This window comes from Battus philenor, unplaced genomic scaffold, assembly GCF_028537555.1.
Source record: "Battus philenor isolate CCGP_79_NKW_IND1 unplaced genomic scaffold, ilBatPhil1.0.hap1 SCAF_17, whole genome shotgun sequence".
In the NCBI taxonomy this organism is placed as follows: Eukaryota; Metazoa; Arthropoda; class Insecta; order Lepidoptera; family Papilionidae; genus Battus; species Battus philenor.
The window spans coordinates 4,991,973-5,013,695 of record NW_027181679.1 but is presented as its reverse complement, the minus strand read 5'-3'; the positions used below and the strand labels follow the sequence as shown (position 1 = coordinate 5,013,695).

The following is a 21,723-nucleotide window of genomic DNA, read 5'->3' as shown; positions in this document are numbered from 1 at the left end:
CTAATGTGTTATTAGTGTTATATTAAACCCTAATTGCTAATCACCCCACAAAGCTCCAATGTACACTATTATGTGTATAATTACTCGAAGCATCGCTTTAAGTTAAGTAAAATTATTTAATTTCTACTAGTAATTTTAATATATTAAAATGCGTTTTTTATATTTATACATATTTATTATTATCTATTTATCATTATCATCACACAAGATGATTGGAAATAGAAGTAAAAAATTTCAAGGATTCAATTTATAGCTTGTTCGCTGTCAAATAGTATATGGCACACCTTATCTAATTATTTTTTGGGAATAAATAAATAACGTATTGATAATATAACGTATTGATGGTATACTTTGTAGTACCAGCGGTTGTTTCCCTGTCGTATTCCAAGAAAAAATTAAATTAATATTAAAAAAAATAATTAACATTTTTCATAGTGATCGCTTTATACAAGGTGATTAGAAGTAGGTGTAAAATCTTCAAGGAGTATAGCTCATATGCTGAGTAATCTCTCTGTATTTCCTCCTTCCTCTCTCTAAAATCCACATGTACACTTTTGGACTCTCCCATATACGTAACAAACTTCTTTGATACAACTTTGGTTACATTATGTGAACTGTATCTTTGCCTACTGTATTTTTAGTATAGTAATACCACATTGGCTCCTTTTTTGTGGGGCTAAACATATTATACCTGTGTAGTTAAATTAACAAAACGCCTACAGAAAATTAAATCAAGTTGAAAATACGTACATTGCAAAGATGGAATGTCAGATGCATCATTCGTTTTACAATCACAATAATAACGTGACCCGCCAATGAAATATTCGTTTGACAAAACAAAAAGTGCCTTTGTTTAGGTACCGTTGTAGAGAACAAAGGAATCCCCGGTTCACAAACTATTTTCAATTATTTTTTCCGAGAACCCACTGACGTCATGTTTTGTGTGGCGATTTAGTAGCCCATGTACGGTATTAACGACTATGTAGTAAAGTATTATAACAAAAAATTACATTGTAATCAGACGAAAAGTCGCTAATAATTGAATTATTATTACTCTAGCCCTACAATGTCCATTTCACTTATTATATCTCGTGTATATATTCGGCTGCCCAGCCGAAGATTTGTGCGCCAACGGTTACGGGGAATCCCATTCAAACAGTCAACAGACTATCACAAACAGTAACTATTAAAATATAAAATGGCGATCGATACCTTTAACGCCATAGATAACAATTATAATCGATATGTTACATATGGATTTTATATTGGTGAATAATCGATACGAATTCACCAATGTGCTCAGACCTAAATCAAATTTCATATTGCATAGTTACAATTTCCGCTACTTTTTCAATTCGTCTTTCTTCCCGCCTTGCATGCGGGCCTCTTCCAAAAATTTAAAACAGAAGTAGTTGGAAGCGGTCTGCATCCGTCATCTCCTGATGACCTTAACAAGGTCGTCTGTCCATCTTGTGGACGTAGTGAACGCTTGCCAGTCCTTGGCCTCCATCCAGAAACTTTAGGCCCCAGCGGCATTCTATTCTGCGTGCTATGACATGACATAAACTGCTACTTTAACTTGCTAAGTGCCTGACCATCCTTTGCTACTCTTTCCGGTCCGAGGTATCCACAACTTGAAAATCGTAACAACAACAATATATAAAAAAGCATTTTATTCATACACACCTTTCCATACAAGGATTCAGTCAATGAACCGTCTAATTGGTCGTTAACCATACTTTATTAAATTATGTATCCACTACCATCATATAAGAAGTCAGATCAGTGACGATGAATGTTAATGGAGGCTTTTAACCTGCTACGAGTGTCAACCTCCTCGAGCACCGTACCCGACGCATCTCCATACAACGCATTGTACCCGGGGTCATCATCTCCATACAACCATTGTGCTGGTGGCACGGTAAACCTCAAATTTCTATGAAATTACATCTCTTTTTACATCTAAAATAATGGCAATAATAAATTATTTTTATAACAAAAGTTTACAACGCTAGTTATGATTTTTACTTTCGATTACACAGCGGCGCCTGAACAACTTGGCATATACAAAAATTGCTTGCTGTAGTGCAACCGAAACCGGTGAAACGTACCTTAGAAAGGTTGCCGATACTCCCCCCGTCTCGCTGCACATATACCTCAGGTGCGGTACATCTGTTTCGGTAGTACTTTAACAATTGTAGAAGCTACCGTTTTTTGTCATCACATTGAAGACAGGACAGGGTGTAATTAGAAAGTAGTTATATGTAACCGGCTAAAATAGTTGTTGGCTCAAATGGATAAATAAAATAAAATATACTCGACTTTAAATGTAAAATTGAGCAAGAAAACTTTCAGTTTCGCCGTGTATCCGACGTTTTATTATACTGTTTCCTATAAACAGTATAATATTTACGATTGAAAAATAACCGAAAGCCTTTCGGGATATCGTTTATCGATATACTGACAGCACTCGTGTATCTAAATGGTATTCCAAGAAAAAATATTGCCAACTTTTATGTAATAACCATATACGGCTATTAATCACAGGAAGGAAACAACATTATCGATAATACATCACCGTCTTTGATATAGTATGATATATATTACCTGTACATTAATAAATCGTAGAAGTGATATAGCTTCTTTACATTTTACATACAAAAACCGCAGCTGTTTAGCGATTAAAGACTTGTGACTTACGATCGTTGATCTCGAGTTCAATTCTCGAAAGTCGCAAAAATTATTTGAAATATATAACATCACTATTACTTACAATCAATGAAGGAATTAGAATAGAAATAGAAAAAAGAAACTAATTAGAATTAATATAAAAAAAACTTGAGTGAAAAGAACGTTTATAATACACTCCGTCAAGTCGTCAATTCTTCGTCCTAATTTCACAACGGTCAACGAGGGATTTTCATCGTGTAATCAACGCAGCCGTACCTGCGGCCCCTGGGGTTTAGATTGGAAGCCTTTAATTACCGTTATGCACTCCTCCCCGTATCGCCCAACCTCCGCTGCTTAGCCGAGGCTTAAGATGAACCTCGCGGCTTTACTTAAAGGATTCATTTTCATCATTCAACTCCTGAGGGTTTCCATTACAATTATACTGTTTATAATACAGTAATAAAACTAATTTGGTACTTTACAATGTTGCAAATATTCGCCATTTTTATCGCATTATAACAAACTCGATTTTTCATAGCAATATGTAACTATTACAACATTGTAACTAATAAACATTTTCAATAGAAATATCAATCAATATCTCATGCAAAAGCTGGCGTTCTATATATAAAACTATGTTATTCTCATACAAAATATATTTCGATGATTTAATTATCAGTTTCATACCATAATCAATTTCATATCTGCCACTGGAGAGATTTAAAACCAATATTAAAAAAATATTATTGAAAAAAGAACGTTATTCTATCCAATAATACTATGATGATGTTAATGCGTGGAATTAAATATCATTGATACTAACTCAAGAAGATAATTATTGTCAAGCACTCTTTATAAAACTATATTTGTAAAGAGTAACTGCTAAGTTTCTATCGACTCATTTCAGCAAAACTGCCTTTAGAGCTGGTGATACCTACAGGTACAACAATGTCACCATTTTATTGCAAGTTCTTGTTACTACAAAGCCAATTCGAATTAATAATATTTTAATTGATTGATAGAGTTTCATGTGTTTTTGCAAACAGTTGTAAAGCTTTTACATCTATTTCTAATCGCTTTGTATAAACTGAAATACATTAACTAACACATACATACATAAAAACATTGATCAATTTTTTCTTTTCCTTTAGGATTTATACTCAACAAACATTAGTGTCCGTGCCTTTGTTTTTACATTTACGTCTAATATTTCAATTTTTTTTGCTCATGTTTTACATGTTACAAGGTTTACTTTTTTAAACTAGAATTTCATGTGTTTTTGTTTTACTTACAAGTTACAAGTCAGAATTACTCATAATCATAATTATCACTATCGTTGACCTGCGCTACGCTTATCGGTCTGTGGTCTCCACGCGATTGGGCGGTTACTTTCATTCGTCACGGATCCCTTCATTCCTGATTTTATCTTGCAGAGGAATATCAAGTTCAAATTGTTCTCAAATAAAATTCTGTTTTTATTTGGATACGGATTCGATGAGTTGAATAATAATGTACATTAGAGGAATTAAAAGTCGAACGAATATAAAACATTAATCATTTACATAAGAAGGTGGCGTAGATAGAACAAAGACCTAAAAGATTTTCTAGGTTTTAAAACATTATGTAAAGTGAACTTTTTACCCAGCGCTATTTTTTTATGAAATACTAACGAGGCGTACACTCATGTTCAAGGGCTGTTCCCATAGCTAGCTAGGAGTGTCCGTTTCAAGTGCAAGCAGATGCACTATAACCATCAAAATAAATATCCACACTCTAATAAAGTATACACCATTTCAATACCGTCCGATCTTCATAGTTCTATATAAATTTTGCAAACCGCAAAAGAACTATTATATATTTCTGTTTTCAAACCCAGAGTTTGACATAAAGGCAAATAAAAGAACCAGCACGCACCGTCACAGAACATAAATGAAAAACACACGTTACACTTCAGCAAACTGAACATTTTATTTGAAATAAAAAATGAAGATTTGAAGTACAGCACTTTAAAAGCTCTGGTAAATAAAGAAAAGCTTCAGACGAAGGTTGTGGCGAAAGTCGCCCTGCAAAATTTTAAACTCGATATAAAATGAACGCTTTACGTAAACTTCTGTTTAATCCATTACGTAATTTCTGTTTAAGTTGGCCCTCTTTTTATTTAAATTATAATTCCATTAGGCGACTTTCTAGTTTTGGCCCCGAGTTTGGTAACAACACGATTAGAGTTAGAAAATTTTGTTTAGAGCGTTAGATAGGAGAATTTTGCGTTTGTTTTTGAAGTGATTACGCTCATGGCTGTTCAAATTAAATAATTTCATCGTTTATAATAACTTCTTTCTTCTTTAACGTAAAAATTAAAACCAAAGAACGATTAGTTCAAAAATAATTCCCTAATGATCCTGATGCATAAGTCTTTTAAATATTCTACAGGATGATTGATAAAAGCTTGAAAGGTAAATGCATAGCTCACCTATTTCCTATCATCTATATAAAGTGATCACTTTAAAATGTACAAGATTAATCTACTTATTGTTTTTTTAATATTCAACAGAGATTAACGTCCGTGCTTTCGTTTTTTCATTTACGTTTAATATATCCGAAATTTAATTTCATTGCGTTTTTGCATATTACAGTGTTTACTAAATATCTTAAACTATTTGCTAACTTAAATGGTAAGCTATGTAAAACTAAATTGAAGTCAACTAATTAATATGATTTTTTGTTAGTTATTGGCATCTTGTTTGTTTTAACGACACATAATGTCCAGTGTTTAAATTTAAGGGCTGTATTTTTTCTATCGTAATGTGACAGGTCAGTAACTTTTTACGGTACTGTTTCTTAATACATTATCATTACGATATTTATTATTTCTGAAACCATTGATTATTGGATAGGGTGTATCATACTTTAATTAACAATAAATGGTCTATAATCAAGTTTTTAAAGCTTTTACATTCATTTCCAATCACCCGGTACAGTCATTGATTAAAAGATCGACAAAAACACTGGATTCCATTAATATAAACTATTATATAAATTCCCTATTGACTTTGAATTAAAACTTGATATAATCGTACCAAAAAAAGAAAACAGTATAAATCGTTCGCATTGTGTTATTCGCTTTTGATATAACGTGGCGTTATTAATTTACCACGAGGGCGGGTCGAATTTAATCGCATTATAATTCATAGTCGTTACAAGCCCGCTAACAATAGAACCGATAATTACTCGCGACAAACTATTTATTTACACTCGTCTACCAGCGCGTTCACTGCGTCAATTATGAATCTTTGTTATTATGAATATACATGTATCCTAAATATATGATCTATAAATTAATAAAGCTTTCTTCTATTGTCACATTATTATTTAGTTATCTTCAATTAAACACTCAATAAAATAAATACGCGTTGTATAGTTAATAATAGCTTTGCAATGATATTTCTAAAAGTAATGTAGGGATGTAAATAATAGGCGAAGTGAAATTATTTATTTTAAAAAATCAAGCTAGCAAAAGGCTTTATAGAAGGCCGCCATTGAAAAAATCTTGCTACTTATTAAGTACAGAATATAGATAATCCTGCTAACAGATCTTTGGGTTCTGTTTTATGACCTAATTCCCCCAGCAATCTTTAGTATTTTTGACTTTCATAAAAAAATAGTTTTTATATTTATCACTTACGGACATTAATACTCTACTCATATATATGATATTCATGACAATAATACGACTATGACTATGATATATGAAAGCACATGAGAGCCTTCATCAAAATCCACGTCAGGTGGGCGTGGTCAACGGAGGTTATGAAAATTTAAATTTTAAGTAATCTATCGTATGATTCAAAATTATTGCTGTATTTCCTTTACCATCACTTTATTTACACATTCAGAATGAAGGAAATCATAATGATTGATACGATATTAAGCGATTCGTCGCGGTAGCTGCGCGCTGGCGACCCTCCTATAAAAAACTAAGTCTTGATCAAAGATGGCCGCTCCGCTACCATCGACACGACGCTCCGTTAGTGACTAACAAGTCACTCTTGACGTTGACTGACAGCACGGCGACGCAACTGCGCCGTCATATATATATATACGAGAACATAATAAAAGAATGCAAATGTTTGTTATTAACATGCATTCTAAGTAAATAAATGAAAATAATATTCTACTTATTTTTCTTTCCATGCCTTTATATATACGTTATATACGTCTATATACGTCTATATACGTCTGGTACGTCTGTAACCGTTATATGATCGTTCAGTTACAAGGCATAGACCTTTTCCAAAGATATCTATGGAGGGATATACAACAATCGCCACACTTGTCAGAAGACGCTATTACATATCTTCTGGAAACTCGTTTGTGAGCAGTAGCTAACCTATAAAATTAATGCACAAAGAAAATAATTTCAAATTGTATTTTGGGAATCTAACGAGCGACCTGCAATCGCAAGTCTCACAACGTTGGGCTATAACTGCTCTCAATTATATAATATCTATTAATCATTAAACTAATGAAAACTAGTTCTTGTTTGTATTAATTCAAGAAGAGAGAATAAATCAAATTTAATAGCCCTATGTGCCCTATGTTCCGTGGCCTCATATTCAATATATCTGAGATGGAGCTCTATCTAAGGAATTTACAAATGCATTGAGAACGCCTATTTCCAACAGTGAAACAAGACGCTGAACATGGATAAAAAAGTTTATTTGTTGTTGTTTAGGTGGCGACGACACGGCTGCCGCTGCCGACGTTCTCGCCGCGTGCCGTGCTGATGTACAGCGCGGCGGTGGGCGGCGAGGGCGCGGTGGCGCTGCAGCTGCGTGAGGCGGCGCCCGGCGAGATAGAGGCGGCCAAGCTCCACGACGACAGGCTCGCCATCGCCTGCCACGAGCCTGAACTACTCGCCGACCTACTGCACGTCGCTGCTGATATTGGTACACTTTCATTTATCCGTACCCGCAAAGATTATAATAATAAAAATAAAGATTAGAATAAAGATTAGAATAATGCCAGAAGTATATAATTTGATATAAACTAGAATCAGATTACACTTTCTTATAAGGCATCAAAAAAATAAAAACATTTAAAATAACTACCCGACGAAAGAACGACCCATCACTTGGTCGCGTCTTTGGGCTATATAAACGATGATGGATGTTTTCATGTTAGTCAACCGACGCCCCCTGCAAGGTATTGGCCTCCTCCAAAGATTACCGATGACCTGTCTTGCGCTGCCCGCACCAATAATAAAAGCCAATGCCTAGCAATGAATGTCCTAAGGTAGAAATAATGGCAATTATGGAGATAAAAAGAATTTATTTATGTATTCACTCATTTATTTATTTGAAGGTTATAAAAAGAACGAATCAAAAAAAAAACGGATTAACTGCAAGTAGAATAAAGTGATGTGAATAAGAGTCCTTTTTTTGCTAGTAATTTATTCCAAGAATACACAACTTCTGTTAAAAAAATATCTAAGAAATATGAGATTTTTTAAACAATATAATTATGGGGCTATATAGTACGGTGTTCTATGGAAAATAATTTATATCTTCTTTTATAATCTTCATTTCTAGTCTTCATTTATAAGTCCCATGTTAAATAAATGTTTATCGGATAACAACGGCTCCTTTATGGGAGAGATCACATTAAAAGCAGCATGCACGGGATAAAGCTAAAAAACCTAAAAAGATATGTGACATCCATTAATCTTCTTAATATAGAGTTTAGATTCCAACGATGTAAACATTACAAATAAATATTTTAAATAAAAATACTACATATCAAGTTTTATCTTAACATAACAAGATAACATGAAAGCTCGGAATCTAAATTCATCAAACAACATTCGTAATTCGAAACATGAATACAATAATACAGTTATAGACAAACCACCGTGTAGTCTATAATTGAAGCACTGTAAAGTAGACGAAGTCTTGGATTATCACGGGACCCGATCGAGTTAGCGGGCCGAAATTGAGCTCTCTAACTAGAGATTTATGCGACCTCAGACGGCCCGGGGGAAATGTATTAATCACACTACACTCCTGCGGCGATAACTTACAAGAGCATAAAACCGACGTCAACAAAATTGGCATTCGGATGTCGCAAGCACGTTCAACTTGCTGTACTCAGCGGGGAAGAGCCGTACGGTACGTCCCTGGACTCGCCTGCGCTCCGAAGTGGTTTATGTTTTGAAATTCTTACATGGAATTGTGCATTCAAATCCAGTTCACAGCGCTTCTCGAGTTTATCGACGTACATAACGGAGTGGCAACATAACAGTAGTGATTAATGCCTTTTTTCAGTGTACTTTTCGATGTCTGACCCAAAAAAAAAATGTGCGATTGAATTCACTTCGACGTTTAGTTTCATACAACAAAGTAAGTAAACAAACATTGCACAAGTTTATAATTTGACCAAAGAGCTTTTCTGAACGGACTTATTCGTCAATTCTTTTGTTCTGCTACAAAGTCACTATTCTCCGACGGTTTCAGAATATTGAAAACAAATTCGCCGAAGCGTTGCTCTGAAATAAAAATACTTTAACAATAATTCAATTTATCCTTTTACAGTGAAATATATAAGCAACTTTTATCTTTGTAAAAGTTTAAATTACATTCATCGGAATCTATCAAATTTAGTGTAGACAAGGTCACGGGACAAATAAAGTTTTAAATTAGATCCTTATTGGATGAAATTGCCTGCTCAAGGATATAAATTTAGCAGATTTCTAATTGTTCTAAATAATGAACAAACCCCACAGTACCCCAATGGATACAAATTGAAATGTTTGAACTGTCCTGCTTTAGAATCACTGGCCTGTTATTAAACCCAAAAATTTTAATATCGTAAATGATTCAGAAGCCCTCATTCAGTCATAACAGTCAGCTCGCTTTCACTGCACGAGCATGCTATAGAAATTTATCAATCTATAACCTTAGCTTTGATTTAAATAATATTCCAGATATTTGGCTTTGTTCAATTTAGTTCCGCGTGCACTTAAATAGTTGTTATTGCTCTACGAATACTAAACTTGCTTCATGCTATTTGTGTTCAACGTACTCAATAGTGAAAATATTTATTTGAAACTATCAAATATTTACTTCTACGGCTTAGGAATGTTGAAGTCATGTTTCTATTCATACACTCCGCGATAAGAATACTTAAAGAACAAACAATATATTACGAAATTTTATGTGTGGCTGTACCGTTTATAAATTTTGATTTCGAAGGCGTGCTCAGTTGTACTCAACGAGAGACCGTAACGACCATAATATATTACACTACAGTTACTGAATGACAGAGTATTCCTGTAATACAAAAAAGCCGTTATTACATCTTAAAATAGCGCGTAATTATTTTCTGAAAAAATTCTTTATAGATGAAGTTACTCGAAAAATTTATTGTATACAAATAATTACCGTATCCCTCAAGAAGTACACGACGAGGGCAGTGATAGCCCAGCGGTGGTACTAAGATTTGCGGTCGTATTTCGCAGGTTAGATTCCCAGAACAATTATGTAATATTCGATACGATTATTTAATAAACAATTTGTGTAATAATATTGCCATTGCTCACAAGTTTCCAGAAGATGAGCAGTAACGTCCTCTGCTTGCCATATTAGTACACTCCGGGAGAGGCCTATGCCTGCAAACGAGTATCTATGGGCTGAAACAAGGAGGACACAACGTAAATACTAAAAAAACATACGTTGTATACCAAAGAATCGGCTTCATCGAGTTAGTAAATCTTTCTGTGATTACTGTTTACACTTTCAAAATAGATCTTATGCTAGATTAAAAGAAAATTGCCAATAAACGTATGTGTGCCCAGGGTTACAACACCGTAAATGGCTTCATAGATAGTACATCAATAATTTTAGTCCCATTTGTTTATAGTAAAATTTTCTTATTTCTTAGTAAAGTCTAACTTTCTTATTTGTCAGTATCATACAAAGACAAATGGTATCAGTTTAGTGTACGCTATTCTCAAAATGGGCAAATGAGGGGAAAATGTATTTTGCAAGATGTATTGTCACTCTTTCGGATTGTTTTCCGGCGCGGGGCTGTAGGAGTAAGGGCTAAAAATACAGAAAAAATGCGTCAATGGAATATAAATGTACCATTTAGTTATATTTCCGATATTTCCATGAAATATTTTCGATACAAAACTCACCAATCCAAAAGTATTCTCGAATCGTAAAAACAGTATAGTTGTATAGTTTTTAATATAAACAAAACATATCGATAAAACTAATTATTAAGATGTATTTTATTACGACATATTGTTTACATCTTAAAGTCTTGTGAGTATAAGATATTAACGTTTATTTAGTTACTTTTCTTTTAAACTTATCATTTCTTGTGTATTATTATTATTTTAATAGTGTTATTTCGCAAGAAAAACGGATGATGGATGTCGATTATAAATGTACAAGAATACTTCATGTATCATGATAAACCTCGTGTGTAATTGCGGTAATTTATTTTTTTTGTTATTGCTTTTATAAAATGCCAAAGTTGTTTTATTGTTTAGATGATTATATTTAGCAACATAATTTATGTATCTATTTTTTTTAAATTTTGAACATCTTTTGTAATTATTTTAATAAATAAACGGCCACTACCGGACATTAGTCTCTTTAAATGATTTCCATTACGCGGTATTGGGTCTTAATTTCGTATGAATTTACCAGAGCTCCAGTATTTTCAGACCACAACTTTCTTTAGTGCAGAGAACAATAGTCGCGTTAAAATCTCATATTTTATTTTATCGCTCAAACATCCACTGAACATGATTCCTAAAATTATCGAATCAGAATATCATTTCAAAATACAAACACTATAGGGCTTTAGACAATGTGTAGCAGAGTAATTTTTAACAGCTTCTTAGCCTTGTTGCCTTCGAAACTTTGTAATACAAAATAATCCTTTGGACCTTGCATTGAATATGAGTATTATTTTAATCATATATTGGTAGCGTTTACGCTCCATATACCTGGCTAATACTTTTGTATTAAATCATTCGGCATTCGAATTTACGCCAATTTAAATTGGGACACCATCAGTGATGTGATCGCTGTCCAATGACAGCGTTATGATTGCGTTAGGGTCGAAATTGTAAATTGTTGTTGTAGTCCTTATGTTTACAAGTTTACATAAAGACTAGTCACACACCTTCGTTCACTCTTGGCTGTCATCCTTCTCACCTTTAAAGAGTTTTAAGGAGGAACGAATACGTCAGATTAACTCCACTCTCTAATCGCATATATAGCTTTAAATTAAATACACATTTATTAGCAATAAATGTTTTATTAAATTATTATGTTGAATCTAAAGAGGTAGTTGTACTTTTTGAACTCCAGAAAATCACGGATCTCCGAGATAAGCGCATGCGAACATCATAATTGGACCCACGTAAATTCGCACGGGGCCGGTTCTATTAAATTTTACGACAAACACGAACCCTCGTATAACTTTGTTAATAAACGTTACAATATATCGCAACCGGATGGTACACGGATTTGAGAAAACACGAAAACCGCCGACCTGCGGAACTATAACAATACTACACTAAATTACATTACAGTCGATACAATATGATTTTTTATTCAATAACTTGACGTCAATAAACCACCACTTCAACCACTCTTAATAAATAAAAATATATAAAACAGGTCTTTATTAAAATTTAGACATTTATAGACCTCGAATTAGAAAAACAGTTTGTCTCCAAAAAAAAAAAAAGTATTTCAAAATATTAATATCTGTATAAATAAAATAAAGTCATCTTAGTTACACCATTTATAAGTTAAGAATAGCTGGGTCAATTTTAATGATTGTTCTGTTTTTAGATTTATTTTTGTACGAAATAGGATTCTATGAGTTAAAAAAATAAATTCATCTTTTAAAATTGTTATCATACCAAAACAACAGACGGCGGTGTAAATTTTTAAATCCGAAATCAACTCATTTATATACTGTTGTATCCGGGTGAGCTATGTATGAAATCGATTTATGATATAAATTATTCTTCTAATGACATTAAGAATAACATGGGTTGCAGTAACCAATCTCCATACGCGCTGTGGTAAATCAGACGCTTTTCTGACATGTGACAGACGTGGTGTCAAAACCCGAATACATTTCAACTCTCGACAAGGGATCCGCTTTCCCACACAGAATACGAGCAATTATATACATTTAAATCAATATAGGATTGTTGTTACACAGTTTTATACAGGATGATAATTTTCAACAATTTTTAGACATAACATATTAAAAACTTCAAATCTTCAAAATAAAATCGTAAAAGCATGAAATGTGAGAACTCTTTTGTTAAAAATTACAGAAATTAAGGACAATATTCCACAAGTGTTAGATAAGTAAAGCTTACAAAGTTTTATATAAACTAATCGAAGCGAGGGAGCTCTACAAAAGAGGACAAGGTTTCACGCGAAACACAATTTTCTGCCTTAGAAAGTCTATTACCAACAATCGTAAACCCTGCTTTGAAGTGGAGTTAAAACGCAAACCCTAGGATCTTCAACAAATATAGCCGGTGCCGGGGGAAAATCTCTTAAACGATGATTCGATATAATTCCCGAGTGCGACTCACTAAAGTGCTTTCAGCGCAAGCTGCTCCTTTGTATAAGCGACGGTTCCTACTTTCTGCTAATCTTCAATACCAAGTTGATCTTTTCAATAAAATCTTTGGAAAAGTTTGTTTCTTAATCTACTAACGGAATCAACTTTCCTTTTTCTTACTGAAATTCCTTTTTCTATTTCTTAAACTTAGGTCGTTTTAGTTTCCTTCATTCATAAATTAAACACACTTTTATTTAACCATTTATTTACTTTATATTTTCTACAACATTTTTATTTTATTTTACATAACTGTAATTCACTATAGTATAGTATGTAATAGACTATATTAATATAACCTAAGCGTAAACTCTTGACTCAAATAACGATGGAATAGGTACTGTTAGCAGAAATTTGTAATAAATTTATTTTTTACATAGCACTGAAAAGTGAACGAGAGGCTTATGTCCGGCAATGGACGTCTTATGTCTAAAATGATAATGGAAAATTGATATGGTTTTGGTTCTATTTATTATTACTTTCCTTTATAACTAAAGGTAGTCACCGTTTTGAAACGCCATATCCAAATCGATGGCGAGATGTTTACTATTATGTATATATAATAATGAACAAAAAATAAAATGAAAACAGGGGAGTTCAAAATATAAAAAATTGGTTGCACAGCAAAGTAATAGTCTTTTAATAATATTATTATACAAAGTAAGACGTAGACCCTTAAAAGTACAATTCATTAAGAAAACGGAGGAATACGAAACGCGAATAAGAAACGGCATCGCTAATTAAATACATAGTCAGCGTTTTATTTGACAAAACATAACAAGGGCGAGTCGTTTACGAGGCATTTTTTCCCCACTACGTCTGGAATAAAGGACCGGGGCGGCATCACAGGATAATAATTTCAAGGAAACTGCCTGAGAGTTTTTTCATAAAATAACCGAGAGCGCACTCGGCCGCCGAAGGGAAATACTGCTTCATAAAGTTGCAAATGAAGTAATATCGCTCTCGACTTGACTTACTGCCGAAAACTTACAAACTGCGCGACCGTAACTTCCAGCGCAATACGCTCCGGCGGATCCGACGCTGTTTGCTTAGTACTCATTTAATTAAACCGAATAGGCCGACAGAGCGCGGCGAATGGGTGCCCGGAGATAGTCCACTTTGTAATTAATGTTGACCGTTTCCCAACGATCCCTTGCAACCTTTCGTAACGCACAGCCTTTGATTCCTAGATTACGCTAAAATCAAACACACAGATAATATTAACTGCCACTTCTTTAATATTTACATATTTCATTCATTGTCAATCAAAACTCGTATACTTTAATAAATAACACTTGTAAATTAATCGCATCTATCGGAATACGGTACATACAGGCCGCTTCCAATCGGTATCATTAAAATTTCTGGAAAAGCCTTGTCTAGTAAAAGATGTCTTGCGACAAAAATGAAGATTAAAGTGATCATATTAAAATGTGAAGAGTTTTCAAGTGATAATAAAGCTTGGGAATGAATTACCTCGGGGCTCTTTTCAGGTTAGGATGCATTTGGAACACTCGTAAAGTAAGAGTGCCATTATAGAAGAGTTCAATCTGATTCTAGCTTTTATGAAATTATGCAATTCTGGCATTCTTCTCTTGACGTTGCTGTAAATAATCCTATATGAATAATTTTACTAGTTTTATGTTTTTAACGAAGTCTTTAAAACAATGTACTAGAGAATATTGAGATAATATGACATTTTTGTCAGTCATTATACCGAGCTTATTTTAGTTATTAAAGCCTAAGGATAAATGGTATTCATAACACAAAGAAGATCAACACTTTATTAAAGAAGCTCCACGAGAGGATTTTTAAGAGCACTCTAGTAATACAAAATAATCATCTGTCAAAATTAAAGCATAACCGTGATTTCAAGCGCATGGTGTCCTCAGGTAGACTTGGGCATCTCCAGAAATTTCCAGTAGGACCGGTTGAAAGAAGTCCGCGCCCGGCGCCTTTCGGTGAATTAAACAAAGTCGTCTGATCACCTTTTGGTTGGATGTCTCACGTTGCGCTTGCCGGTTCGTGATCTCAACTACAGAACCCTAATGTCCCAGCGGCTGTCAGTTCTGCGCGACATGCAGTCTGCTCCGGCTATTTCATCTTACCAATTCACCGACAAAGTGTGCATACCTTTTAAAATTCTCATATCAACAAATGTATTAAAAGTGAATCGTAATGTCGTCTCCAGAAAAAAAGAAATTTGAATTAGGAAAAGTGTCCCATAAACTTTTGGCCAAAGACATAACAAAAAAATTGTATAGAAATAACAAATTATTTAGGTAACCCTTATTCAACCTTAAACATAAAAGAATTTAAAATAATAATAACAAAAAACCCATGACATTTTTAGGATTACAAGAAAGTCGTAAAAATTGCTGACATATTAACGCAGAATATTTCGTTAACTTTTCATTTTATTAAGTGCGGAATTAATATTCTAAATTCCCGTTAACAGATAGCCAAGGATCACACAGCCAACTTCGGCCTTACATAATTATGAAAGTGCCCGGGGCGTAGACTAAGTAAATTACTCAAATGCCATAAATAATTTATAGGGATTTGAAGTTGAGCAAGTTTTGAGTGCTTTTAGGTATTTCTACAAGAGACTTACACTATCCTACGGAACCGTAGCGCAACAGGTACTAATCAAGTTGTATATTTTTTTAACAAAAGAGCGTAATAGATGCAAACACCATATATCTAGTTAACCGTTGCTTCGATAAAGAGAGTTGTTTGTTTTAGAAGTAGACCACTTATGATCATTTATAAACGGTTTATTATTATACTGAATACATAGGATATAGGACGATTGTCTACGGTCCTATTAGAAATGTATATTTAAGGCCTATGCCCAGCGGTGGACATCCTTTGACTGAAATGATTTTGATTATAGTGTTATACTATTTTAATAGTTAGGAAATAATAATTTATTATTTTTTATGTACAAATTTGCTAAAAAATATATAGCTTTTAATTTAACAATGCAATAATAAACTTTAATTTTAACCGATAATTCTTTGAGTTCTTATTACCTTTTAAAAAAATATTTGTATCCAAGTGTGTGTCAAATGATGAAATGAAATTCTAATTTAAGTTACGTAAAACATTCACACTCAAAAGAATACATAATTTAAAACAAGTGATCCGGAAGAATTATTGTTATTTATTAAAAATTTTAGCAACTGCTTACAAAACATGTTTTCCGACTACTTTTGACATTAAATATTAATAATCATTGTATTTAATATCTTAATTACGTTTTCTGCTGTACATTTATTTAGTAATCTAAAATTATAACATTACTACAAAATCTAAATTTTGAATGTGCCGCAAATAAACATAAATTCTTCATAATTTAAATGATAAAAAAATTCCGTGGCCAGTACTAAAATTCGCGGCACATTTTTTAAATCTCTTCACGTTTTAATGCCGGATTGCGAAGTACTCCCACGGGTGTCATTTGCGATATTTATGCAATATTTTTACAGATGGCGAGCACGATGGCCTGACAGCTCTGTTGGGATCTGCCTCGCCCGACCTGGCACTTGCCTCCGACGCTTCCGACAGTTTGCCGCTCTCTGACCACGATAATGGTGAGTATAAATTCAATTATTAAATAAAGAACCATGGTTTATTACACATTAAAACACCGTATGAAGATACTACTAACAAAGAGATATTTCTTGCTTTACATGTTTCAATAGCATCAAGCGTCTATAGTGGAACTTAACCAGGTTGTTAGTCTACCTTGCGTGTGGACATTCAACGCTACTTTTTCCGGTCCTTGGCGGTGTGGCGACCTCCTTCGGCTAAAAGTTTATCTTTTACTAGACTATAGTTTAACTTATACTGTAAAATAAGATACAGGGTAATAAATAAATACGAAATTTAATTAAGTTTAAAGAGAACTTAACTTTGACAAGCAAAATTATTTGATTATTTACATTGAAAAAATAACACTGCGACTTGACAGTTCTTTAAATATAAACAAGTCTACTTCTTAGTAAAAATGTATTTAATTTGAAGTACATTTTTCGCTTTGACCCAAGGCAAAGGCTTCGGACAGCGACCTACTGATCGAAAACACTAGTTTAGTGAATAAAGATAATAAACTATGTCTATCTCATATACAAATATTATAAATAGATAGACATTCTACATACAACACTTATAGAATGTTTTCTAGCTGAGCAGTTGTAGTTCACTAGTAATAACTGGGGCATGCGATTATTAGTCACGGGTTGGATTCCCGGGATACAACCTTATGTAACACTTTGTGCATTAATTATATAAAAATAACACTACTCATAAGTAAGTTTCCAAACGATGGCCAGTTGCATTGGCAATCAACCTGCTAAGCGTGGCGATAATAGTGTATCCCCCATAGAATATCGTTGGGGAAGGTCTATGCCTTGTAGTGGGCGACGGCAATTTTAATTAATTAATTTCCGACGGAAAAAACTCATATGTTGAAATAATTGAACTAATATAACACATTTTATCATTTCTCCGAGTAACCTTAAAGTCAAAGCTGTGTTCAATTTTTTGTAATAAAAACTTGAGCTGCTATTGAGGCAGTGTTTATTGACACAAATAAAAAAAAAAAACTTATCGTATCTAAATCATAATTCATTCGAAAAAATCATTACGTGAATAATTCTCATCGTATGAACAAACTTTGCCAATTACAAATAATAAGCTCGTAAAATTTCTTGTTATCGAACTTTTCCTTTGCTGCTATAATTTCATACCTATTAATTTCTGTACTTATTTGATGTAAATACAAAAATAATTAATTGGGTAACAATCTGTAAGTAGCAACGTTCAATAATGTAAGTGTTGTGCAGAATACCCGTAAATACAAATCACTTCAAAGTTCGTAGGAGAAACATTATTAAGTGAACAGAGGCAATTTATGAAAGACGTACGTTGCTTTAAAGACAAACCATAAAGTGTACTTGGGAGGAGCAGTCGCTTTGACTTATTCGTTTTGCGTTCCAACGTAAAATTTAAGCTAAGGAATTCTAACTTACGTACACTGTACAGTTATCAAAGAGAGTCTCTACTTCCGTGTCTTGATGAAATATCTCCACAAAGACGAGCCCCGTTCGCAATCACAGATATAGACGTCACGCGTGGGTACGCTATATCGAATTCATTCGAAAATAATTGAAGGCAACTCTATTTATTACGGTTTAGATTTCTCTAAAGCAAAATAGCTGTTTATGTAATGATAGGCATTAATTTATGCTGAGTGAATTGATGAATGCGGTCTCAGAGCATTAAGAGGAATAGATCGGTTCGTCTTCCCCTTTTGGAACTTTTAAGATTGATGACACGAGGGAAGTAGAAGAAGCGTCTCACGGGGCAACCTCACGACGATGGGGACGAAAGTTCTCAGTTTTATGGCTCAAGTACCGTGAAGTATAAGCATAAGACAGTTTATAACAATCTGTTGCCGAAATCTTCTTAAGTGTGCCGAAACCAAATTAAGATTCATTACATCTGAACGGCGTCGAATGTTTCAATTTTGGCTAATTAAACAATAAAGATTTTAACAATTTTATTTAAAACGGTAAGGGAAAATATTATTATCACGAGGAATTATAATTAATGAACACGAGTCGACAGCATTTTCTGTAATATGTTTTGAATGTTGCATAATTACTTTTCATATTTATTCAAATATGTAGCATATACAAAAAACTCACAGACAAAATTTATTAAAAATGTTAGATTACACATAAATGTAAATTAAGTTGCAGATGTACTATCTTACTGGTTAGGTGATGAAATACGTATTTTGTTCAAATAAAAATTGTTTTTCATCGACATAAAATCACTATAGATAATGTTCAAAAGTGTCCATTGTTCGTTTAAAAAACAATAGTAAAGAACGTTTGTGTGCGTATAAGATACACCTTTAAAATGATTTCCCACTGAGTTTCATTCGTCCGTTCTTCTGATATATGAGGCATTTAATATCTGAATAAGTGGTCGACTGAGCTTGTCCTCAATAAGCAATGTAATCTATCATAACCAAATTAAAAATTATTAAATTCAAAATCAAATTTTGCCAGAATTTTCTATGGACAGCAATGATTCGGCTTCCAACTCAGCGATATAAAAAGGCCAACACTAATCAAAAGTTTTTTAAAAATTTGTTACGGTTTCTATGCGCAAGGTAACTTATGACTGTCACTTGTGACGCAATCTCCGGCTCGAGTACTACTGCGGGCGCTCCCTAGTGCCATTTGTCATCTGCATCTAAAATTTCAAAGCGGGTTTATTTTAGAGTGGAACGTTTTACGCGTGCCTGCCGAGCTGTTACTGCATGCAAACGTTTACTGTGACTCTGTAAGCCGAAGCCGATGAGCTCAGCTGTCGTGCTATTAAAATTTTGTTACGTAGGAAGAGAATTTACATTTCCCTCGCTTAATTTCACGGTAGAGATACCGCCTAAGATCCTCTTTGAAGTATCGATGCTGTCACTATGCAGGGTAGAGTTCCAACCTCTTCGGTTACAGTCTGTTACTAACAAGTCTTGTATTTTTTTATTATATAATGGTTAAACAACTCACGAGCTAGTGGTAGACGCGGCGTGGGTGTGCCCCCCACTAGGTGTATAGACGACATAGCTAAGGTCGCGAGAAGTCTAGACTGACCTCTAGGCCGGTCATCGTGGTCATCTTTAAGGGGTGGGGCCTATGCCTTCGGCCGCCTATCGCCTGATATTATGATCATGAAACTTACAACCTATCGACACCATTTAGAGTATCTTCGATACCTTTTTCGGTATAACTAGTCACATTTAATTATTTTTACTCGTATTTATTATTTAAGGACATGCTCAGGAGCAGTGTTTGATTCATATATTTCTATATGGAAAAATCACGCTACATTCATACTACGTTCGTCGTAACAAAAGATTACAAAAGTTATTAAACTTTTGCGAATGTATATTCAAAAAAGAAGAAATATTTTAATAACCTACATATGTATTTTATGTTTAATAATTGTAAAGTTCAGAGCAAAGATTTTTGTTTGAAACTGGCAACAAGAAATTGCGCACAACCGGTAAACAATTTTCATAAACACCTCCAGGCGGCGTCTGGTTTTGGCATGACCAAGATGCCTTGTGTTTCTCCCTCCGTGACTTGAAATACATTTCGCAGATAATACTAGAACTAGAATAATATTTTAAATACATGGTATATATATTTTATAGTTAAATTGCAATAAAGTTTAAATAGCTCTACGGAATCCTATTGCCAATCATATGCAGGAGTTGCTTAAGCTTTAATTCTCATTATAATTGTTCTTTTGTATTCTCGATACATTATTTAAATCTTTCAAAATAATTATATCTTATAGATGATAATACAACCATAACCATTCTTCATTTTTTTTATCGTAGCGAATGTTAAAAACAGCCTGTATAAGAATACACAGGATGATTGGTTACAACTGTAAAAGCTTTTAAGGAATTAATCTATACCTAATTTATTAGCAAAAATCTTTAAAGTATTAATACCGATTTCCAATCATGCTGTATGAAATTATTACCCGGATTATTTTTTTTAGCGGTACAAAGTTTGCAGGAATAGATAATTATCAATTATTAAATTTAATAAGTCGTAATCCAAATTTTGAAAACGATTTTCCTTACTATGTTTTTATGAGATTATTAATTGTTTCTAAAACTATTGATTTTTGGATAGGTTCTTTACATTAATTAACACCTTAAATCTTATAAATTATAGATTTACGAATCACTTTGTAATTTTAATCGGTATGTTGTTTGGAATCACCACAAATTAGTTCCTATCTTTAAACGATATACTGGAAGTACGTCATTGTAAGTACGATGTACGACACAGAATATGCAACGTACATGTACCGTATCATGAACGCTACAAGTCACGTGTACGATGGAGGGCTACATGACTCATCATATTTCAAACGTGACAGGTTAGTCATTTGTTACAACAGAGTACGAGATGCGACCAAACGTCATAGCGACAAATAGACGTCGCCTGCCTACAACCATGCACCTTACATGACGCCGGAACTGAAGTTGGCAACCTGAGTCCCATATTTGTCTCTTACGCCTCACATATCAGGCTCAAGCAATTTATGTTACAGAAATGAAATATATACGCGAGCACGGTTTTATGTCGCAGCGAAAACGTAACAAGTTTGAAACGCCTGCATGCTTCGGAACTACAAAGTTTTCTCTGCAATTAATTATATCATACAGACACGCTTATTGCATTATGGTAACAACTTAAATTTACGTAAGATTGGTTGTAAAATAAAATACTGGTAAGGTAGAAATTGATATATCCGATTTTTCTTCTTTCGAACCTTGTTTCAATATTTGGGGTCGGC

General features: G+C 33.6%; 1 protein-coding gene across 1 annotated transcript in view; it reads left to right on the top strand.

Annotated features, from left to right (window-relative positions):
- The window catches only part of LOC137919813 (zinc finger protein 541), a 225,385-nt gene that overhangs the window by 110,410 nt on the left and 93,252 nt on the right, over positions 1-21,723 (top strand). The window contains exons 2-3 of the mRNA XM_068763010.1: positions 7,403-7,616; positions 16,821-16,925. Of these exons, the coding sequence (XP_068619111.1) occupies positions 7,403-7,616; positions 16,821-16,925 (319 nt within the window). The remainder of the gene's footprint in view (positions 1-7,402; positions 7,617-16,820; positions 16,926-21,723) is intronic.